The 25,000-nt window shown below is 43.1% G+C and overlaps 1 protein-coding gene across 3 annotated transcripts in view; it reads right to left on the bottom strand.

Moving 5' to 3' along the window:
* TBXAS1 (thromboxane A synthase 1) overlaps positions 1-25,000 on the bottom strand; it is a 210,556-nt gene that overhangs the window by 158,990 nt on the left and 26,566 nt on the right. For all 3 annotated transcript variants that reach the window (XM_083401502.1, XM_083401503.1, XM_083401504.1), the window contains exon 3: positions 11,131-11,224. In XM_083401502.1, coding sequence (XP_083257628.1) covers positions 11,131-11,224 — 94 coding nt within the window. The remainder of the gene's footprint in view (positions 1-11,130; positions 11,225-25,000) is intronic.

The raw sequence follows: 25,000 nt of genomic DNA on the forward strand, positions 1-25,000 counted from the left end.
GTTCTTACGTCCACAACTACTTCTAGCTGAAATGTGATGGGAGATTTTGTCCAGTTAATTAGCCATGGATATAACAGTGTATCAATTACATAAATAAACATCATAAACCCATGTCTACTCAGAACTAGGTCCCTGCAACGAGCCTTCCCCCAATTAAGCGGCACAGGATTGTAGCCAAGGAAAAGAACATGAAGCATTTTCAGTGCCTCCCCTGGAATTATGGAATTTCCTCTTTTTCAGAGATCTATCAGTAACTCAATAGATATCTGCCGCCTTCTGCTACCGGGGGAGAGTAGGGAACCGCTAGCTTTAAGCTTTGGTTTGAGAACACTGGTCAGAAATATTACTCACAGAAACAAATCCTGAGGGCTTCCCTTTGATGGGAATTCAACCATCAATGTGTGTGATATTTTACGAGGCAAAACGTAGTTAAATAGAGAGTTATTAATGCATCCTCTTACTGCAAGATCACACATGCGGTCTGATTACATCTGGCAAGAGAAGCTGTTGCCTACAGTAGTTAATTTCATAAAAAGAGCAACCATGGAATAAAATCATGTATAAAGAACAGAAGGCACCGCCTAATGTCAGGCTAATTGTTCGGCCCACTCTTGTCCACAGCTTTGTCTGGGGCGTTACGTCATTTTATTTATTTAAGAAAATAAATAAAATGCCACTTCTTTGCAAGAAAACCTCAAGGCAGTTTGCAAAAATACAAAACGAAACATTAGAATTATCAATTTAAAGACATGTAGGTTTTTAAACCACAGAGCCTAGGACTTGCCAATCAGAAGGTCGGCGGTTCGAATCCCCGCGATGGGGTGATCTCCCTTTGCTCAGTCCCTGCTCCTGCCAACCTAGCAGTTCAAAAGCACGTCAAAGTGCAAGTAGATAAATAGGTATCACTCTGGCGGGAAGGTAAACGAGGTTTCCGTGCACTGCTCTAGTTCGCCAGAAGCGGCTTAGTCATGCTGGCCACATGACCCGGAAGCTCCCTCAGCCAATAAAGCGAGATGAGCGCCACAACCCCAGAGTCAGTCACAACCGGACCTAATGGTCAGGGGTCCCTTTACCTTTACATTTAGGTTTTTAAAAATATTCAGAAGACTATTAAAATCAACAGCAGCTAAAAAGAAATAACACACCAAGTGTCTGGATAGGCTTGCGTAAACCAAAATGTTTTAAGCTGGGTACAGTGAAGGTACCTGCCTGATGTCAATAGGCAGGGAGAGTCAAAGTATAGGTTCTGCCACATGGAAAAGTCCAATTTCCTACAATGAAAACAGGTCCCAAGGTAGAAGCCTGAACAACCCTTTCTCAGATGCCTCCATACATGAAGAGGCATCATTCATACAGAGGGCTGCTCTTTTGGCCCCACCTTCTATGTATGTTGGCCTCTCCCTTATAGACATCCATAACTAACACATAGGTATCAGGGACAAAACCAGCCACATTCCAGGTGCTGTTGCCCTTCCTGTGATTCACACACAGTAGTTTAGTTCATCTACTGACCACAGATTTCTGTCTGATTACACGCCATCTCTCTTAAGTCCAAAGTTAAGGAAGTGCATACAACCTCAAACAATTATGTAAAAGAATTCCACCCTCCCCCCCCCCCCAATACGGGGCATTTTTAATTATTTGCTTCAATTAAAAGTTGATTTCACAGCAAATATTTTAATGTGCCAGGTCACGATGAAATGAAAAGAGACAGAATGGGTTGTAATCTAATGCCTCAAGATTTTGCCATACATCAACTAAAAACCTCTTAACGCCTTTGATTAATCTTGTTCTATATTGGATACTGTTAGAGATATAGGTCCCCCCCCCCACAGCATCAATTTGGCAACTATGCACTGATACTATCATTTCCAGAGTAACAATCAATGCTGGAATAATGTTTGCATAAATAGCTATGCTTTGTGGGAAACCTTTTGGAATAATTTCAAGACTGTGGTCTTTCCACAACATGTAATGCAATAATGTTGCCTCCTTGATTTTAATTATCAAAAAACACTGCGTGCACATGTCTTTATGGATAATTGTACTCTCAATAAAACAATTTAGCAGGCTATTTTAGGATAACTTTAAAGGGCCAATAGTCTTTTGGCAATTTAGCAGGTTATTTTGGGATAATGTCAAATACTTTGTTTTGTTTTTATCTCTTTACAATGAATTGTAGAATTGGGAGGGATCCCCCAAGCGTCAACTAGTCCCGCCCCCTGCAATGCAGGAATCTCAACTAGGTCATATATTACAGGTGGTCTCTTTCATCATGCAACAACACCTCAAATTGATAAATAACTTTTCCTGGCACACTAGCTACCGTATTTTTTGCTCTATAAGACTCACTTTTTCCCTCCTAAAAAGTAAGGGGAAATGTGTGTGCGTCTTATGGAGCGAATTCAGGCTGTGCAGCTATCCAAGAAGCCAGAAGAGCAAGAGAGATTGCTGCTTTCACTGCGCAGTGATCCCTCTTGCTGTTCTGGCTTCTGAGATTCAGAATATTTTTTTTCTTGTTTTCCTTCTCCAAAAACAAGGTGCGTCTTGTGGTCTGGTGCGTCTTATAGTATATCTTTGTTACTAGTAATTTACAGCTAGCATTTGTCGACAGAATGTGTTCACTTTTTATATGGGGAGCCACCAGGGTTAACAATCCACTCGAAGGCCTACCTTTCTTGTGGCTTTTGGTTGCCGGAACTAAAAAGGCATTAAAACCTGCAAGTCCGATGTGACGTAATGACCTCAAATTCAGTTGTACAGGTGATTTAAACCAGGAGGAGAAGTTGGGAGAGAAGGACTGTCCCCAAAATAACAAATAGTCCAGACATGACATCAAATGCTACCTTGTGTATACCACAGGAAAAGAATCAGAGGTGCAATGCGGTACACAGAGCCAGTCCTACCATTTGGCAGGGTGAGATAGCTCCCTCAGGCAGAAGATGCTGAGGGGCGGCAGTGAGGACAGGATTTTTTTGTTGCATGTGTCCTGCCCTGCCCTTAAGATTGAACTGCCTATCCGGTCAGCTTCTGGGTAAGGCCATCTTGTTCTTTGACTCAAGACATCCACTACATTACCAAGCACAAAGGATGCTTTTACCTCAGCTTTCCAGAGACCTGAGGCGGGTGGTGGTAGGAGGGAAACTGAGCCCGAAAGAATGGGAAGTCTAGCAGCTGCCATTAACAATTTTAACAATGCAAAAATGGAGATGAACCAGGGTCTGTAATTTTGCCAGAAAATAGGGACTGCCTTTCTTCAAACAAATAGGAACACGCCTGCTTTGGTGAGGGGAAGGGGCGACTCCAAGGAGCTGGCATTTCAAACACTGAAATGGATTTATCATTATCTTTCAGACAGCTACATGTGGCAGCTTCACCATGAAGGATTTCATGGAGCTGTCATCGCTGCTGTTGCTGCACCTCCCACATCCATTTTGATTACAGACTTGCGAGAGTCAGCTTTTTCAACCTGCTGTCCAAAGCAATGGTTAGTTGCCTCCTCTAATGAGCCTAATTTCATACTGTTCTCATTAATGGGAGAGATCAGCTGCTCTTCTTATCAATACTCATGTCAAGTGAAGGTTCCAGCCTTCTCTCTGACAGAGCTCTATTGGGAGGGTCAATTCATTGCTATCGTGCCAAAAGGCTGTGTGTTTAGCATTTGGCCCAGAGATGGTTCAGAGAAGAGGAGGCTTGCCGTATTTTCTTGTGGAACAGTGGTGATACACAACAGCTGGCCTGAGGATGATGAGTTCAAGAGGAGCTTTTACCTTTCCTAGCAAAACGTTCAGGAACTCATGGTTTGAGAACCCCAGTTGTGCGAATGTAATTAAAACCAAGCAAATAAATGATTTTTTAATTAAAAAAACCAAGGTTTTATTATTATTAACATGTTGAGAATTATGTGTGTTCTAAACATTGTGGTAATATTTCCCTTCACCCCGGGCCTTCAAGAGGGCTCTATTTGAGCTATAAACAGAGTAGGCATATTAAATTTTTTAAAAATGGAAGTCCCAGATGCCCTTTTTGTAGCATCAAAAATGTTTCACCTCCAGGTGCATCAGGTTAATTAAACAACTGCCCCATGAGCCCCCTTGCCCACAAAGGATTTTGGGAGCACACTCCATTCACATGAGTAGCTGGTTAATGCCAGAATCAGCAGCAGAGCCTGGACCAGCAAACGGTCTTCTAAAATGGCGAGTGCCCCTTGACCTGTTCTGCTCCATGCAATCAGCTCAGTCTAAAGCCTCCGCTGTTGAGCCGGCAGAACGCATAACCCTCTTTCCACTCCCTCTGTCATGGAAGATGCACACTTGCCAACATGGAGCTGCTCCTAGCATCTCTCCTCCCTCTTCTTCACCTGGCACGGATCCTGCACAAATGTTAATGAGGCATTTTGAACACTATTACAGACCTGCTAGGCTCGCCAGTATTTAGAACAGCTACCTCATTTTCCCACCCCACATTTAAAAAAAAAAAAAGATACCACAAATTCAGCCACATGAACTACTCAAGATGATCTCAGCTGATTTTGTGATGCCTGAAAGGAACACAGGAAGATGCTTTATGCCGAGTCGGAAAACATTGGTTCGTTTAGCTCAGACTGACAGTGGCTCTTCGGGGTTTCAGACTTTTTTAGTCCCATCTGGAAACGCCGAGGATTGAACTTGGAACCTCCGGCATGCAAAGCGTTTGCTCTACCACTGAGCTATGGTCCTTCCCCCTAAGCATGCATCTACATGACAAGCTCTGGGCAGCCTTTGACAGGCGACGTGGCTCCACACATATTAGACCTGCATTTAGAGACTTCAGCAAGAAGACACATTAGGGACTTGGTTGACAGGGATATGCATTCAAATGGGGCATGAAGAGAAATGAAGTGGAAATAGAAAACATGCACTAATCGAATAATTTGGACCAAAGTGCACTGCATTCTTAATTAGGCTAGCAGGCACTAACTCTGCAGCAGCGCATGTACTTCCCAGATTGTGGCTCAGTGGCAAAGCCAATTTTCCCACCGCCATTCATAGGGCCAGTGTAATTGGGCATTCTGGTCTCTCCCTGTTTTTATACCTTCTTCCAGAAATGAAGTGTCATAAAAGCAAGGCTCTATATTTATGGAGGTCAGGAAGGTGCAAACAAGAAGCATAAGGAGGAGTGATGAAAAATGTAAATAAATCCAAATATGAGAATCTAGCTATGCCTTAATTTACTCTGACCATGAGCTCTTTATTAAAGGGGTGGCCTCTGGCAGAAAGGTCACTCCACCTGTAGTTCCTCCATTATGAAGTACCCTCCTGTCTCCTTTGCTACAAAGATATTCTTCCTGCACAGCTCTCCCCTTGCCTGCTGCCACACATCCTGCTCTAGTGTGCCGGCTATATTTGAGAAACAATTACCACATTTTTCCGTGTATAAAACAATGCTTTTTGCTAAAAGAAAATTAGGCAAAAAATGGGTGTTGTCTTATACACGGATAGTGAATGCAGAGGGGGGACATGCGATTAAGGGCAGCAGCAAGCAAGAGATTGACAGCGGTGATTGTGCGGGTGATTGGTGGCTATGGCTAGGCCTGCTGGCAATTGGCTGTGGCTGCGGCAATAAGGCAGGCGATTGGTGGCTGTGGCGAGGCAGGCAGGCGATTGGTGGCTGCGGCAAGTGGGAGGGTGGGCTGTTGGTGGCGGCAAGCGGGCAGACAATTGGCGGCTGCGGCGAGGTGTGCAATTGGCAGTGGCTGTGGCACACAATCAGCAGTGGGAAGCAGGCGGATGAGCGATTGGCAGAAGTGACCTCCCCCACGCTCCAAAAAGCTAAACAACTTAATTTTTTAATTTTGGGAGTAAAAGATAGGGGTCTTCTTATACATGGGGGCATCTTATACACGGAAAAATACGGTAATAGACTGGTATTGGTATAACAGCAAAGAAAGCAAGTCTGGTATTTATACGTCCAAAAAGTGTTTGCATTTGTGGTCTACAGGTCTTCTAAGACTTGGAATTTCTTACCCGTTATATAAAACAGGTTGGGGAAACGGTGGCATCCCATATGTTGGCTGGACTCCCTCTCCCATCAACCAAAGCCAGGGTGGCCAGAGTCATGGATGCTTGGAGCTGGTGTCCAGCAACATGTGGAAGGTTGCAGATATTCCACCATAACTATGGAAGATCAGACTTGACCCTGCAGGCAACTCTCCATTTGTGCACATTCAAGGCATGCGCAACAACACACACGCATATCACCGCAAACCCGGAAGTGGCACAAATGCAGCAAAATGGCATGAAAACAGTGCCTAGCAATCCCACAAGCCTTTGCAAGTGCAATCCCAAGAGCCTTTGCACCGACCATTGAGTCCTGTGGAGAGTTGGGAGCTTGAGCAAGGAGCTTTGGAGGGAGCAATTGTGGTGGAGTTTGGCAGATCTGATAAGTGCTGCTGGGTTTTTAAGGGGTTTTCACGGGTTTCCAGAGGTTTAGAGGATGTTTGCAGGCTTTTCAAGAGTGTTCCCAATATATGCGATTCATAAGAGCCGACTCCTAGGGGCCCAGGTCCCTTCAGCCTCCAGAATAAAATATTTGAGCCCCCTCCCAAGATTGATGAGCATTGCCATTCAAATTGTGTCCATGCACCACATCTTGTGATCAATTACGCGTGGCGGGGCTTACCTGCTGCTGCCACCGCCCACTTTATTCAAGTCGGCATCCCTGACGCAATTTCACTTAAACACGCAGCCTCGGAATGTAACCCCTGAGTAAATGGGGAGTTGCATGTATCCCATTATTGTAGCTTTTACTATTCCGCTTACGTGTTGCAAATTGAGCACATGTTTTAAGGGAGAAGGTTGCAGCTGATGGGAAAGAGAGAGACCCCAGAAAGCCACTGCCAGCCAGAACAGACAATGATGCTCATACAGTTTGCCAGTATGCACAAAATGTCTTGCCGCAGCACACAGAGGCAGTTCCAACATGTTTCCACATAGCAGTCTTCTTATTCTAGTGGGAAGTGGTGCTCAGTCTCCTGTCCCTCAAAGCTAGTGGCAGCAACTTCAGTAAAACTGGGAGCACCCAGCTTAGCAGCACTTCTTGCAATAAAATCCTAACGAAAATAAATTGATACGTATTTACCCATATGCCGAGGAGCATATGGTTAATGCGTTTAGACATCACTAACAAAGTTAAATCTCAGCTAAATTTGTTGGCTTCCGGATAAAGACTGTTCTCTACAGCAAACCAGAGCTGACAGTAATTTTAACTCCACAGCAGCGTGCTTTCTTTTTTAAAAAAAGTATCCAATTTTTTTAAAAATGTGTTCCCGACCTACCTAGCAAGTTTCACAAGTACAGTCAGGGCAATTTGGTGCAGGTGTTTAGTCATCCTTTGGAAATGCATTTACAGTGCACGCTTCATTAACCTCCTGATGACGAGCGCTGCTGTTTGAGGTTTGGCCATCACAAAAAAAATGAATGAAAACTGACAGTACAGAGCCCTCTGTGCATTATGCACAAAAAGAGGGGAAGTGAGTAGAGGGGCTCAGGAGCCACGCTTTGGGCACCACCCACCTGGCACACAGCTTTCCGCCCCAACCCTGTTCCCACTGTTCATGCCTTAGTGTGTTAACACGGCCATCGGAGATGCTGGAGAAACTTTTGTGCGCTTTGTACGTCCAAGAGGCTTCTTTGATTCTGGAAATTTGCACAACTAGGGCTTCAGAACTGGGGAAGCCTCTGCACAGAGGTAAATGTGTAAATGCATGGAGGCTTCCCCATCTCGGGCAGCCCCACCAGCATATGGTAGGGCTGGGGGGAAGCCGTGGGGACTGCTGCCACTTCCCCCCAACCCGCCTCAACTACCCTCTTTGACTGAGTAACGCATGAAGAGGGCTTTGAGAAAGATTACTCTCAAAGTATGGGCTGAGAACAAGATAGCTCAGTTGGTAGAGCATGAGACTCTTACTCTTAGGGTTGTGGGTTAGAGCCCCACATTGGGCAGAAAGATTCCTGCATTGCAGATGGTTGGATGGACTAGATGATCCTCGTGGTCCCTTCCAATTCTATGATGCCATGGTTCTGACAGAATTTCATAAACATAGCTTGAGAGTGCATAATGTTGATGTTTCAATTATTAAATCAATATGCTAATGCTTTAATTGCATATATACTCTGTGTGAATTGCCCAAAGGACCTTGTCAACAAATGTTAGTTTTATATAACAATATATAACTAACTAACTAACTATATATATATATATATATATATATATACACACACACACACACACACACAAACACACACACACAAACACACACACACAGAGAGAGAGAGAGAGAGAGAGAGAGAGAGAGAGAGAGAGCTTTTTTGAAATCTGTGTCTCTATAAGAAAATGGATTTGCATGTGAAAGTATCAGCCTCACAAGTCAGTTGGGAATAAACATAATAAGTATGGGTATTTGCACTTTACTTTATGAAATTATACTGCCTGATATACTGTTGCCTGTTTTCCCATTCTCATAATTCCACCCCCCCCCCTTGCAAAGAATTTGGGGTTTGAAAGTGTGAAGCACCGTCATTTTCAAGACAATTAGAAATGGTCTTTGGCAGGGTTGCATCCCCTGGTTGAATTTGTTTTCACAAATGGATCTCCACTGTGAAACCAACGGTGGGGCATTCAGATTTCTCTACATATTGCTAAAATGTAGAGATAGAAGATTAACTCTTGAAACACAGTTTCCACACTTGTTTTCCAACCAAGCCAGCCAAGAATATTGTTAGAACTGAGATACATTCTCCTACCCTATGTATCAATTAGAAACAGTACTTTTTATATTATGAATATATATGACAATGAAGCGAGAATGGCTTGCCTAGTGCAGCTGACGGTTCAGACAATTTTGCAAAGGTTTCAGTATGAGCCTTTTGTACAGGGAGAACCAATAGATTTGTTGTTTTTAACTGAGCCACGGCTTCCTTTTTTTCAGTCTGGGTAAATACCAGACAAGGGCCATGTTAAGTACTCTCCCCTCAATTTCCATTCTGTTTGTCTCTCCAAAAGCAACACAACACCACAACGCAAGCCTTTTACTATCTCTGCAAGCCGTAATTAAAACGAGGGCCGCAGACAATATACCTTCAGCTCATCATTTGTCTCTTCACAGACCTATTCAGTTTATGGTTTCCAGTTTCTACGGCTCCCGTCTCTCAAACCTGGGGAAATCAGAGTTCTAGTTCCAAAATTACACCAGGGTTGATTTCAAGCCACTCCATGCACTTAGCAGTTTGTTTTCCTTTACTTGCTTATCAAAGGGCAGGGGGGTTGGCAGATGCGGGGTGAGGAATGAGTCGCCTTTTCTGTGTCTCACCCACCCACGGCCACTTTGCCGCCTCCACCCTCCCGACGGCTATAAAACAGCTCAACCCGGCCAGACCAAAATCTAAATTGAGACAAAGCTCCCCGGTCTTCCACCCCTCCCTCCAACGCAGCCCCCATTTCCCATTCAGCAGAAGTGGGCCACTCGGAGGCAGAAGCCCAGGAGCTACAAGTAGGCCAGACGAGAATAAACAGCGCAAACAAAGAATATCCTGTCCACTCCGAGAGAGGCTGAAGAAAGAGTGATGTCTCCATTAAAATTCAAGGCAGGGAAGCAGCACGCAGCCTGTCAGCAGCCTAGCTAATAAAATGAAATAAAAAGGCAGGGGGGAGGGGGAAAGTTTGCAGTGGAGAATGAAGGAAAACATAGGGTAAGGTGCAGGTGCAGCCACAAAAGCCAGGCACTTCACAGTTTTAAGGTTTTCCTCCTTAAGTGAAAAGGAACAAAGGGCAAATCCAAACAATTCTCATTAAGGTTTGTATTTCCCCCTCCTCCTTTAAGGAGCTCAGGAGGGCCTTCTTGGTAGTGGCACCCTCCCTATGGAAAGCCTTCAGATGTCAAGGAGAGAAAGAATTACACAACTTTTAGAAGACATCTGAAGGCAGCACTGTATTGGGAGGTTTTCTGTGTTTGATGTTTTTAATTATGTTTTTAGATCTGCTGTAAGCCACCCAGAGTGGCTGGGAAAAATAATAATAATATTTATTATTATTATTATTATTATTATTATTAATGATACACATGCCCTTCCTGCTCTGAAAAACACAACAGCCCTGTGAGGCAGGTTGAACTGCTTACCCCATGAGCTTCAAGACAAATGGAAGACTGAACCTAAGCCTCCCCAGTTTAAATCCAATATCTCATCCACTCAGCTACAAGAACATAGGAGACTTAGACAATGGATGCATACAGATTGCTGCTAATGCCATCACCTTCAAGCACCAGTGATGGAAGTGCACTGGAGGTGGAATAATTAGTAATGTGTACACATTACTTAGGACGTGGGTGGCGCTGTGGTCTAAACCACTGAGCCTCTTGGGCTTGCCAATCAGAAAGTCGATGGTTCAAATCCCAGCGACAGGCTGAGCTCCCGTTGCTCGGTCCCTGCTCCTGCCAACCCAGCAGTTCGAAAGCACGTCAAAAAAGTGCAAGTAGATAAATAGATATTGCTCTGGTGCGAAGGTAAATGGAGTTTTGGTGCGCTGCTCTGGTTTTGGTGTTCCATTGCACCAGAAGCGGCTTAGCCATGCTAGCCACAACCTGGAAAAACTGTCTGCGGACAAACGCCGGCTCCCTCGGCCTGTAAAGCGAGATGAGCGCCGCAACCCCAGTGTGGTCTGCGACTGGGCTTAAATGTCAGAGATCCTTTACCTTTACCTTTTACACATTACTTGAGGCTAAGATCCACAAGTAGTAATGATGACCTGTGTGGGATTGTAGAAATTGGGCTTCTTACCACTGAAAGCCCTGTCCAGATGGAACCAATTTGGCTTGGAACACTGGGAACATACAGCTTGCAGACCCTCCCATCTTTGTGCAACTGTAGTCGAGATTAGTTAGAATCTCCAAAAGAAACTAATTTCTGGGATTTTTATGGTTTTCACCAGATTTTGCTTCAACAAACACGGTCACTGTGAACTTAAAAACATGGAACCCCTCCCGCTCATGGATTTACGTGGCATTTAACTGTGAAATGCAAAAAGAAAAATGGCAGGAAGCCGGTAGAAACAGAAATCCAGAAAGAGGCACCGGATCCAGAGAGTGTGTCTTACCTCTCGAAAGTACAAAAGGTTTCCGATGAAAGGCAAAGGTGGAGGGTGGCGGATGCCCACTTTCTCCAGCCTGGAGAAGCCGGAGGTGGAATACCTGCAAAACAAGGAAAGTAATGAGGTTTGCACCAAGCCTTGCTTTAAGATTTAATGGATGAAAAGTCTCATGACTAAAAGGAAGAGAGCCCTAGAACCTAAGGAGCATAGCCGGAGCGTAAAATCTCCTTCCCCTGGATGTTTGCAATATGAGACTGGACAGGCAACCCGCAGGGACATTACTGGATTCTGATTCCCAGTCATGGAATATCAAGAAAAGGCGGCTGGTGACCAAATACAGACAAGGCACTCAGGTTGCAGATACACCTGATAAAATCAGATTCCCACGCCTCCAGCAATCTTAGAGACCACTCAGACCCTGTTTGCGGCTTTGATTAATGATTTACACATAGTGATCAATTGGGAGGGGAGGATAGGATTATTGATTCTATTATATAATTCCATTGCCTTTGATTGTGTTCATGAGCCGTCTGCAACCTAACTGCAGGATCTGGTAATTATTAAGAGAACTGCTCTGCAAAGGGTCAGCCTATTGCTAGCTGGGAGATATCAGGAGGCAATGATGGGCTTCTGTCCTGTTCCCTATAGGCACAGAATCCAGAAACATCATTTTACTGATTATACTTAGACATGATGAGTTCAGAAAATCAAAATAGTTAGAATATATTCTCCTGTTTTACAACAAGAATACCCCCTTTCCTCCCTTATAGTTTCCAATTAGCAGAAAGTTTACCTTTGCATTAGCCACAATTATTTCAGATTTATAGGCCTAGTGGACACCTAAACTGAAACTATAATTTTTTGTCTCAAGAAAACCAATAGCCACCAGACAGCAATGATGATTTGGTAATTCGTAGGCTAGATCTCATGCCAAAACCTTCAGAAATAAGGATATACAGTTTCCGACACACGTACACACTACAGATACCAATTCTTCTTTTCAGGAGGTCAGAGATAAGGAGGTCAACATTCATGAAGTCTTCCTTCTTCTAAACTAACCTATTTTGTGTGTGTTTTAATTAATGTATTGTCAACTACTGGAGCCCTTGTGACAGGGGATGTTAAAAATGCAGGTATTATTTATTCATTTTATATTGCGCCAGAAATGTACTAGGTGCTAAATAATAAAGTCCAAAAATAGATTTTCGCACATCTTCCAGTCTTTGACAGAGGAAAACAGGTACACTTGCTGTATATATTAAGTGAAACAGTGAAGCAATAAGCAAAGTAAAGCAAAGTGGTGGGTGAGCAAAGTAAAAGGAGCTGGTGACAACCCCCCACCCAGGAATTTGCAGACTGTTAACATCTAACTACACCTTACTTGCACAATGCAGAAACCACATCTGAAGTTAAAGACTTCTAAACTTCTGCTTATTTTTACTGAAACAGATCTTATTCTTCAAATATTTAAAGGAACTTCGGGAATGTTAAAAATGTTGTGTGCACTAGAAAAGTCGGAGGCTTCTGTTCTCAAGTATTATACAGTCTTGTGCCAGGCAAATCAGTACGGTTTCTTATTTATTTTGAAGCTGCCCTTTCATTATCATATTCCAGAGCAGTTTACAGAACATAATAAAACAACAATATATCAAAAACAACAAACGCAAGCAAAGCCACAGTAGAAGAAGTTATCATTTCACTAAAAGCTCGTTATTAAGATCAGCAAATGCTTGGTTAAACGCATAAGTATTTAACAGATGCCGAAACACAATGGATGCCGGTGCTTGCTGTACTTTACAGAAGAAATCTGCCATATTAGAAACAAGGGCCACATTCATGTCATACATTTAAAGCACCATGATACCACTTTAAACAATAATGGTGGCTTCCCCCAAATAATTCTGGGAGCTGCAGTTTATTAAGGGTGCTGTTAGGAGACCCCTATTCCCTTTGTAGAGATACAATTTCTGGAGTTACCTGGGAAGAAGGTATCGACTGTTAAACCACCCTGAGAACTGTAGCTGATAGAAATAGGGCTCTCCTAACAACTTTCATCACCCTTAATAAACTTCAGCTCCCACGATTCTTTGGGGGAAGCCAAGAATGTTCAAAGTGGGCATCATAGTATGGTGTGAATATGGCCAAATCATAACCAGTACAGAAAGAGCTTAAGCAGATGTTATGAGATATACACAGACGCTGCTGTAATGTGTCTCTCGGCCCCTTCTTCCGCATAACATTTAGGTCACTGTGCCTCCACTGGCGACATGACGCCATTGTGCCATACATTGTCTTGCCCTGTGGCTGACACCCAGTGAGCTCAAGCTCGTTGCCTTTGCTTTTTGTCACATGTGCTATTTGTTTAAACCGGACATAATGAGGAAGAAGTAGGGAAACAGAGATGAAGTAACACCAATGAGTTAAGGCCACAGTACAGCTCTTGCACAGCCATTGTAGGCTATGCAAATATAAAGTTTAAGTGACTGACTAGGAATCTATGGCAAAACCAGCCAGATAGCCTCTACCTCCCAGAATCCCAGTTTAATAGCTAAAACGTTTAAATGTTCATTTTCCACCCTTATAATTTTTGGGTGTGTTATTTGTTTTGCTACGCATGCCTTTGCTTTAGTAAGGAACAGATGAAAGTTGTTATGTATTGAGAGAGGTGGTGCGATTCTTTTTTCTTTTTTTAAGCTTAAAATGCAATTTCACCAAGCAGTATAAAATTTCATAACATTTTTTCATCATGTAATTACATGCCTTAATTATGTAATTTGACATCTTAATTGCATAATTAAAAGGACATGATGTTTCAGCTTAATTAGACATCCTAATTATTATGCAAGTTCATATGCGCACATTGCGATCCCCTTTGCAAATGCAGATAGACAGATCTTCAGCCATTTTCCTAGATGTCAATAGGATGAATACATTCTGAACTGAATATATAAAGATGCACATATAAATGGAAGGAAGCACCTGTCCCATAGTAGTATTAGTATTATTTACATCATAATGATTAGGGCGGGCTGCACTCTTCCATCCCTTACACACGGCAGTGGCATCACTTGGCAAAGGCATATCCCACTTCAACACACCTGGATAAGGAACAGGTTGTGATCTCAGTGCAGTCCCAACAGCAAATATTAAACTGCTCAAGGAGCCATATTAAGATATTATTTGTACGTTCTTCTCTTGCTCACACACATACGCTCAGGGACACATGCAGACTCATTCATGCACTTGCAAGTCGGCATGCATGCATGCAACTGTGCTTTTATATATACACATGTATACTATGCTTCTTTAACTCCTTTAAAAACTTTATCAGCCTCCTTTCCTGCACTGAAGTGGGACGCGGGTGGCGCTGTGGGTAAAACCTCAGCGCCTAGGACTTGCCGATCGCATGGTCGGCGGTTCGAATCCCCGCGGCGGGGTGAGCTCCCGTTGTTCGGTCCCAGCGCCTGCCAACCTAGCAGTTCGAAAGCACCCCCGGGTGCAAGTAGATAAATAGGGACCGCTTACCAGCGGGAAAGTAAACGGCGTTCCGTGTGCTGCGCTGGCTCGCCAGATGCAGCTTGTCGCGCTGGCCACGTGACCCAGAAGTGTCTTCGGACAGCGCTGGCTCCCGGCCTATAGAGTGAGATGAGCGCACAACCCTAGAGTCTGGCAAGACTGGCCCGTACGGGCAGGGGTACCTTTACCTTTTTTACCTTCCTGCACTGAAGGTTCCTCTCATTGCTCACAGCCAAAGGCCTTTGCAAAAATTCAAGCCTAATTCTAGTTTCTTCCCCACCCTCCTGCCCACTACAAGGGCAACACTGAAATTGAGGAAGAGAGAGCTGACAGGCATTGCCTCCCGTTGAACTGAAGGCAAGCAGAAAGGCAAGCAGGCAAGGACTGGCTGTGTGCAGGCTATGGTTGATAGAGCAATGCCTCCTTCACTCTGATGAACCAGACTGTATTGATACATATAACACCAGCATAAACTTCCCTACACATCTGTTCACGCTATTCCCCTCTTGCACAGGAACTACTCATTTAAAATATCTTAAAGCTTTTTGAAAAATCAGTGTTCTCTATGTTTACAACATCGCGGTAGCGGACCTCCATTTTCCCAATAGTTCCCGGATTAGCCTTACTCCGTATCCTCTCAAATATCAACATCGCTATGACCCATAGTACCCCCAAGCAAGACTCTCCTCTCCTTGGAAAAGCATTACTTTGAATGAAACGGCTCCAGCCCTGTTCCCTCTCATACTAAACAACTGATAGGACAAGGCATGTGAACCCCTTATCTAAAACATGATGGAGAATGTCTATTGCTTTTGGTTTCCTCATTTTTGGAGCACAGAGCTCAGTATGCTTTACATCAACCTGACAGTGAAAGAATGCTGATAGCCTAGTCCTCCATCACTCTCGCCATTAATCTGTTTTCCACGCTGCTTTTGAAAGATGTGGTGCATTTCTAGGAAGGACACCAGGACCTGAAGATCAGAGAATCTGCTGGAATTTAAAAACCATCCAATTTGACCCCTCCACATGCTTCAACTGTCCCTATATTTGGGGGTTTTAAAAAACCGTTGGTAGTGTGTGCAGTGCACACTGGCACTGCCATTCTTGCCATGACTGCCCCAGAGTCTCTAGAAGCTCAACATCTAAGCAATGGGCAGCTGCTTCTTGACTCTAGTGTACAGGCGTGCATGTACACAAACAAAAAGGCACGACACGCCTCCTCCAGGTGCGATGGCAATGCAAGGAGGATGGAGCGAAGCTGTGCCTCCTGACTCCACAGCATGGTGCAGTCCAGTCACCAACATCTGTCACAGTAGATATTGCTGACCCTTTCCAGGCAGCCACACTCAATGCCAACAGGGGCACAATGTTGGGGGAGGGGCAGGGTCGAGGGGGAAAGCACTTATTTCTAAAACGCCTTTAAACAAAACAGTAACCATTCTCGTCTTGAATTGTGGTGCCCAGAGTTGTACTCCAGGCATGGTCTGGCCAAGAGAGAATATAGCGGCACTATGACTTCCCTTGATCTGAACACTATCCTTCTGTTGATGCAGCCTAGAATAGCATTAGCTTTTTTTTGCTGCTGCTGCATCACACTCTTGACTCGCGTTAAGCTTATGGTTTACTAAGACCCCTAGATCCTTTTCACATATGCTACCGGCAAGCCAGTTGTCCCCTGTCTTATATTTGTGCAGTTTTGTCCCTGTTGAAATTCATTTTGTTAGCTTGGGCCCAGTCCTCCAATCTGTTACGGTCATTTTGAATCCCGATTCTATCTTCTGAGACATTAGCTACGCCTCCTAGATAAAAGTTATGATAACAGGCTGAACTATATTATCCAAAGAGCTTTTGACAGTGGCATAACTGTAAGAAAAAATTATTGATTAGTTACAATCCTATGCACACTTTTCTATGCACAGAACACCACAGAACTTAATTCTGTGTATATGTGCACAGGGTCAAACCACTAGATTAAAATCTTGTCCAATATTTCTTCTGCTATATTGAGAAAGTGTAGAGATTTTAGATTTTAAACTCCTGTTTCACAGTATAAGATTCCACTTTTGACTTACTATGTTTCATAATAGTACCATTATCTGGGTCCGCATGCCAGAGGGAAGAGCAATTTTGGATAATATAGGACAGGATGCACTTCATAAATAGCTAAACAGGAAATTGTTAATGGTTTTGCGGTTATAATTATTTGGGTGGGGGGGGGTTGTACACTGGAGGCTGTAAATAAAATGGTGTTTATTGAAACATGATTTGAGAAGTTGTTTTGACCAGTTGTAAACCAATTCTGTTCTTTGCTATTCATACAAATTTATCACAGGGTCTATTTAATTTAAGTAAAGGATTTGAAACAGCATCTGAAGCCCTATCAGAGTGAATGACTTCACTATAGCCTCATGTATGGGGAGACAGACGTTTATTTTTATTTTTAATGATACCAAGCAGGAAAAATGAAGACACACATCAGAATGTTACCCTTTCCCCACAAACCTTTCCTCATAATGGAAATCAGGAATTTTCACTGAGGAGGGAAACATCCAAGATAGCGTTCACTGAAGCGCTTTCCTCCTAAAGGGCTGATAAAAAGAGGTTTTCGTTTTCAGTTGTGGCTGCTGGCATATTGGCAAGTGCAAGGCTGAGCCATCTCTCACTTATGCACACCTGGTTTATGAAAGAGAACAACAAACAGGAGAGATGACTCAGTAGCACTTATGAAACACACACATTCGTCATCTGAAGTTGCTGTTGTTCCCATTGTTTTCTTAGCAGGCTGCAGCTGGCGATGATAAACCAGGACAAAAGGGTAATTGGCTATAGCTCTGTTAGATTACCAGTGTTGGGAGATAAAATATATTCTGGCAGGCCACTGAACTGGCAAAGGATAATGGGCAGTTGCAATGTCAAGATTTCCTACTCTTAACAGCCACTGTTGATTATATTTATAACTTGTCCCTCCCTTAGGGGACGAAGAGGGGGTGTCCTGCCCAGGTATGCATCAGTTACAGATGACCCTATATAAGACTCCCTGCAGACACAAAACTAGCCCACCAGGAATATCCAAAGTGGTACCCCCTAGCTGCAGCCAGGATACTATTTAATTTAGTTATATTTACATACTTTATATCCCAAGTGGACCTGCTGCAAATAGAGCTTTTAAGCTCTCCACCTTGCCTAGATTTATCTCGTGCATTTGAATCAGCCTGTCTTCAATTGTTTATGGTTGAAATTGTGCTAGTTAAATGTGCGTAAGACACAATCATGCTGCATTACATTTCATGCGATATGTAAACATTCCCTGTTGTCTGAGGTCTGTTACTCCAGTTACATCTTACAGTGGGTTTATGACCATATAAATAAATCTGCTCTGACCAACCAAAATATGAACAAGCAACGACTGGTCAGGGCGGCATGAGTGCCACCCAGCAAAAGACCACTGGTTAATTTATAAAACCAGAGAAGAAGGTAATGACACCATGGATGACCTGGAATTCATATTCTTTAGAGCCAACCTATGCGTGCGGGTTGTGGAGTAGTAACTTTGCAGGCTATGCTCAAGCTCTGCGAATCTGAAGAACAATCACAACGTATAACGCAACAGGCTGCTTAACATAAAACAGTGCAGAAGCTTCACCCTGTAGATGAAGCAGTTGCAGCTAATCTTCAGAGAAGATTTGCACGGTCTATATTTATCCAGGGTTAAGAACAAAACCCTTCAGGCTAACAAGTCAGCAGTACAGCTACTACCTCTTAAATCTTTCAGATCCACAGGACAGCTTAAACAAGCACCTGGTTATGTAGTGCTGCTTTCATGCTTGGATTAAAAGTAGCCCCTCCCGACATTTGAGAAGCTCCAGGTTTTTCAGGTGAGAATTACAGGTGCATGGAAGGGAATCTCAGCAGGGAACCAGTGTTACTTCTTTCTTCACTCCCGTTTTACATTCTTGTGCCCCTAGAACAATGTCCATTCTTCAAGTTTAAATACCACGTACATTTAAATTACTTCAAAGCTGTCCCAGCGCCCTTTGTTCAGTTTTCTTTTTATAACAATCCTCGGAATCTTGAATAATAAACAGAAATTCCTCAGTGTTCAGTTCTAGGGTCAGATTAATAGAGGTGGATTCTGTGGTCAGTTGGGGTCCTTCGCCGTTATGTAATTAATCAAATGCTCCTTTTTCTGGAAAGTAGGTATACAGAGAGCCAACTTTCAGGCTTCCTTAAAAACTCCCCAGAGCTCATAACATTTGGGGGGTCTATAAACAGGGGTCAGGATTCAAGGTCTGCATAACAAAGGGCAAAATGGATCTTTACCAGACGTGTCCCCTTTTAAGCAAGACTAGTTTTAGTCTCGCTTTAAATGTCCTTTTTGTGTTTTCGAATTGTTTTTAATTAGCTCATGTGCAAATCACAATGAGATCGTAGCTTAGAAGCCAATTGATAAATTCATTGTACAAACAACTATAAGAACTAAATATAGGGTGGCTGTGTATCCTATTTTATAGTCATCTTTTGAAAGAATCCTCTGTCTGAAGGGCTGTCCAGTCCAAGCCTGGTTTAAAGATAAAGAATGGGCCATGAAACCACAAAACAGGCACACAAGTCATTGGTTACTGTCTTTCAATGCTATGGTGAGCTGTACTGTATTTCTCAGTTTGCATCAAAACATAAATTTGCAGATCACTGTCCTCTTTTCACCCTTTTTGATGATACATTCCCCCTCTCTTTTCAGCAAAATGCTGCAAGGGTAATGCAGGAGGGTATAGACTTTAGGGGAATGTTCAAATGCACTCCCCAGTGCTATGAGCTCTTTCCACAGGGAGGCAGCTCCAGTCACCATAATTCTGATATATGCTACACTTTCGCTACAGTATTTGGATATTTTGTGCTCTATTAATTGCTTTCAGCTTTCAGTTACCATCTTTGGGCTTTCTTCAGGAAGGAAAAACAAGATGCAATCGAAATCAAGTTATCCTCTAGAGGGCTATCAATCGGTTATTTCTTCCAGGGAACTTTGGGAAATTTAGCTCTGTGAGAGAAATAGGGGTCTCCTAAGAATTCGACACCCTTAAGTGCCCAGGATTCTTTTGGGGGAAGCCATGACTATTCAAAGTGGTATAATAGTGCTTTAAAGTATGGCGCTGATGGTTCTAAGTAAGGAATCAAAAGGAAGAATGAACACACAGCCAAACTTTTCATGCACCAAGTATCAGAAGGAAAGCAACAACTTTGTACTTGAGGGAGACAGAAACTTGCCGGTGTTCAGAAATCACTCTCTTCCTTACTGCTGGTTCAATATTTTTCTCCTTTACACAGTTTGAACTTGTTCTTGGCCTCCACGAGGAGCACAAACACAAGACTTCCATATGAATGAGGCCTTTTATGTAACTCACAGGTGCCGCTGTGTATAACAGTACGTGTGTAATAAATATGGCACAGATCCAGCACTCCAGGCACAGCCAATACGTCTTGAAAAGTGACCACCAGGAAAAGTCCAAAGAGGCTATTTTTAAAACCATGAACGCTAACATAACTAATGAGTTTTAGCTGGAAATAAAAAATAAACATATTTGCCAAAGATAAAAAAGTAAAATCGCAGCATTAAAACGAACAATTCAAAATACAACACACAACACACAGAGAACAAAAGCAGGTAGTGTTATCTCAAAACATTTCTGGATGTTTTCAGCACAAAGTTTGCAGAGCTAAACTTTGACTGGAGAGGCGAGACCTGTTGCACAAACAGATTTTTTACAAGCTACTACAAGTGACAAAACAGGGATGGAGAGAAAAGAGGAGGTGAGGCCAAACATTTGTAGTTCAAAACACATTTTGAAGCCTGTTCAAAAGAGAAGTTGGGAAGAAGATAGGAAGAGCTCCCTGCTGGATCAAACCTAGGGGTTCCCTACACACTTGCTATGAAGCCCATTGATTTATCTTTAATTCCATGTACTTGTGACAGTTTAAATAAATAATATTGTAGTACCTTAAAAAAATTATTGCGGCATAAGTGTTTGTGATGTTGTGCTCAGGGAGAGTGCTGCTGTGCTCAGGTTCTGTTTGTGACCTTCACATGGGCATCTTGTTGGTCACTGTGAAAACAGGATGCTGGCCAAGGTGCTAGACTTCAGCCGACGAAAGCTTATGCCAAAAAAGCAGGGTGATTATTAGACTTTAAGGGTGCTACACAATTCTTTGTTTGATGTACCAGGCAAACTCGCTATCCTTCTGGAACTTTTCACTATGGGCAGTTAGACAGGGTTCCCAATCCTGCCCCATATTAATAATATTTGAGTCAAACTCCAGCCTATTATCCCAAAAGGTTTCCTTGTAGCTTATGCAACAGCAAGAATTGCTGACCCTCAGAGCAATATGCACACACCCTACTTTTCTGAAGGAGTCTCTGCTCTGGATACGGCTCCTGACTGAAATGAGGCAAGCCAAGAACACAAACTCATTCAGAAATGCAACAAGCAGTTTCTGGTGGAGGTAGGTTTGCTTTATTATCAATTTATTCCCTGGACCTTTAACAGCAGCCTAGCATACCAGCTCAGAATGCTGTGAGAGGATTCCTCCTCCCTAAGAAAATCTTTAATAAAAATACAAAAACAAAACAAAAAAGACACCGGAAGAGGCCATGCTTTTATAGTTTTTGGCCAAACAGTAACTCTCTTCTGATGGGATAGATTTGAGCATTTAGCCCTCCCCAATACAGAAACACAAAAGAACTGCTCATGTCTTGTGGAATGGAGTCATGCCCAGAACAGCTAATCATACACAGAGGCAGCAAGCAGCCCCCTTCATAGATGACACTCTGGGCTCACAGGGCCTTTCTGTTCATTTGTTGTTGTTTTCTCCCCCATGGCACACCCAGTGAAGCTGATTGGCAGCCATTTTAGGACAGACCCAAATAGCAGCATGCAATTCAGTCATTGCCACAGTACAGTGGTACCTCGGGTTAAGTACTTAATTCGTTCCGGAGGTCCGTTCTTAACCTGAAACTGTTCTTAACCTGAAGCACCACTTTAGCTAATGGGGCCTCCTGCTGCCGCCGCGCCGCTGGAACACGATTTCTGTTCTCGTCCTGAAGCAAAGTTCTTAACCCGAGGTACTATTTCTGGGTTAGCGGAGTCTGTAACCTGAAGCATATGTAACCTGAAGCGTAGGTAACCCGAGGTACCACTGTATGCAATAGCCAGTGGCTTTAAGACTGTAATCCACAAACTGCGTGCCACAGGAGATCTCAACAAGTCCAGCATGCTGTTTCCTTCTATGGCTAAGCAAGCTGCCTTGTCTGCCCCACCAAGAACTAGCATTCAGGGGTATGCTGCCTCTGAATGGGAAGCTCCACGTGGACATAATGATGAATCTAACTACTGGCTAACTAGTTGTGATGGAAACATGAAATATCAATGTCCAGAGGCAGCTGTATCACAGAATACCTAGCGCTGAGGAGTCACAGCAGGAGCAAGCTATTGCTTTTCCAACCCTGCTTATGGGCTTACTGAAAGTGTTTGTTTGGCAATGGAGGTAAACATGATGTTGGACCAGACGAACCAATGCTCTGAACCAGCTGGGCTTTTCTTACGCTCAGGTCACATACGGCACGCAGCTTGGGAATTACCAGTTTGCGGCATATTCTCGCAAACAGGTACTTGAGATAAAGGATAGAAAGTGCTGTCAACATACGGCTTAGTGGCTGCTTAAAAGCAGCTGGAATAGTGGCAGATGGGGATTGCATGCTCTACCAAGGCAATAAGCCAAACCTCAGTTTTTCCAGGTGGTTATAAGAAGCAGGTAAGGTTGCCAACACAACCAAAATTCCGTAATCCTGGGTCTGGCTAATTTCCAGAACAGGAGGCTTTAAAGCCAAAGCTAAGCTTATTTGTTGTGTCAAAGTGAGAATTTCCACCAGGTGCCGTTCCTTCTGTCACCGTGCCATGGAAGGGAAGAAGATGCACCCTTTGATGCAATTCTTTTAAAGGAAAATTTCAGAAAGTGCTCATCTGGTTCTCATTCTCCACCCTTCCAACATGTATTTGTAAATCTCTGGAACATTTCATTTTCTTTTCTGACTTTTCCCAACATACAACCCTATCAGCTTATGCCAGTATTTGGGTCTACCTCTGGATGCTCAGAGACAAATAGTTTGTTGAGTGAAAAGAGCAGGTCACATATCCAGCAGTCTGGGCTATGCTGCAATGTACGGCATTTGCCCAACAATTCCTAGGCTGTAAAGGAATGTGCAAATGAACACTTTTTAAGAAAAAAAGAATGAAGAAGAACAGGACATTTGGCCAGTATTTTGCTTCTTGGAATCTGATCCTGTAAATAAGCAGTTAAGGAGGAAAAAATGGCCTCAATACTACCATCTGCAGAGGGTGCAGAGGTGAGGGGCGGCGGGGCAGAGGATTTGCAGGGATCAAGGGAATGGTCCATCATTGAAAGACATCTTCCAGTGGTCTGTAGCATCCCTTCCCATCCAGCTACTGCTGCAAACAGCACACACAGATTCAGGGCAGGTTCCAAATAGCTATTCTGGTTGATATGACAGGTTTTAACTATTTCCCAAAAAAAGCAAAAGCAAAATTGAAAAAAAGTTTAGAAAATAATAATTAGGTGGGGAAGTGGAAGAATGCAAGTCTTTGGTAATTTAATTTTTTCTTTTAAGATTTATCCATACTGATGTGCCATTTATAGCACATCTCATCTCAAGATGAATGCATGGCCATAAAAAAATATGAAGATTAAAATCAGATAGATGAATCAGAAAAAACACAGCATTTAAAGTAAAGGAAGTGTAAGATATAGAGGTCCATAAACATAAAACGCAACACAGATTTTAAAGTGTGCACACCTAAAACGCGTAATCTCCTAAAATTTAAAATATGCATATGACAAACTACTATTTGAAAATGCATGTTCCTTACACACCCACTCATCCTACAGGCCATGGCAAATTAGGATGGCCACGTATCCCTTTTTTATCCACAGGACAGGCCTGTTCAGTCCGTTTTAAAGATAAAGAACCCTAAGACAAGCAAGCAATTTGTACCTGGACAGCAGACTGAAGATACCCATAGGTCACCTGGTGACAATCTTCCATGATACATATGAGATGTCAGCGGACTCCTTTTTGGTGATCCAGTAGAGGCCACCCACGGCCAAGTAAGGGTAGTTTTACCAATGCTACTTTGCCAGAATCAAGTTGTTTGCAAAGGAGAACTCAGAGCAGGAGGTGACAGAGAGAAGAAGCATGTGTAATATTCTTTAATCCATTAGGTAAGCCATTGCTTATTCCTGCCTGGCAAAAGATGCCCCACACTGCAGCATGGCCAAGTAACAAAAAATTGATTGCTCTATTGTTGGGGCATGTAAACATGTTTCACAAAAGGTGATAGAATCAGTGGAATACACCAGTGCACTTATTTTGATGAGGAGGATATTGCACTCCAGGACAAAAATTCAAACTATGGTCCTTCTAAGATTTTCTTTTATTTATCCCAGAGGTGGGCAGACTTCAGTTCTGCTTTATCTTTTCTTTTCTTTTTAATTAAAACTCCCAAGATCATTGCACAGTTGTACCTTGGTTGTCAAATGCCTTGGTACTCGGATGTTTTGGCTCCTGACCGCCGCAAACCTGGAAGTGAGTGTTCCAGTTTGCGAACTTTTTTGGAAGCCAAATGTCCAATGTGGCAGCCAATTGGAAGCCACGCCTTGGTTTTTGAACCATTCCGGGAGTCGAATGGACTCCTGGAACGGATTATGTTTGACAACCAAGTTACCACTGTACATAAAATTTGTATAATTAAAGGCCATGGCACCCCTGAGCACATTCTGAGCCTGGGAATTTGTTTCCAGTACCAAAACTAAATTGAGTTTGCACTCAGAATTTCACCCTTGGTTAGCTTTTTTTCTTCTCCTCCTTCACTACAGAAATCAAATTTAGTTGAGGGAAGTGGGTTTATTGTTGCCATTCCTAAAACCAATGGAAATCAGAAACCCTTGTCCACTTACTGCAAATCAGCTAAAGATCTACCAATAGATCCCATTCTGCTTTCTGCTCACCCTTGATTTGTGTCAAGGGTGTAGGCCTGTTCCACATTACATTTGAACAAATGAAGTTCATTCCCAGCACAATCTATCCCCAGCCAGCCTTGATCGAGCATCAGTAGAATAACAGAACAGTGGGGAATTCTATAGCCAGCAAAGAAACCAAATGGAAAAAGTATCAAGCTGGGCTTACAATTAAGTCCTCAATTCAGATAGTAGACTTGGGGGGTGGGGGGTGGGATGTAACGAGTAGCAAATTTGGGGCAGATTTCTGTGAGTGAACATACAAGATTTTTCACTC

The sequence above is a fragment of the Podarcis tiliguerta genome, assembly GCF_965153285.1.
Source record: "Podarcis tiliguerta genome assembly, chromosome: 10".
Taxonomy (NCBI): domain Eukaryota; kingdom Metazoa; phylum Chordata; class Lepidosauria; order Squamata; family Lacertidae; genus Podarcis; species Podarcis tiliguerta.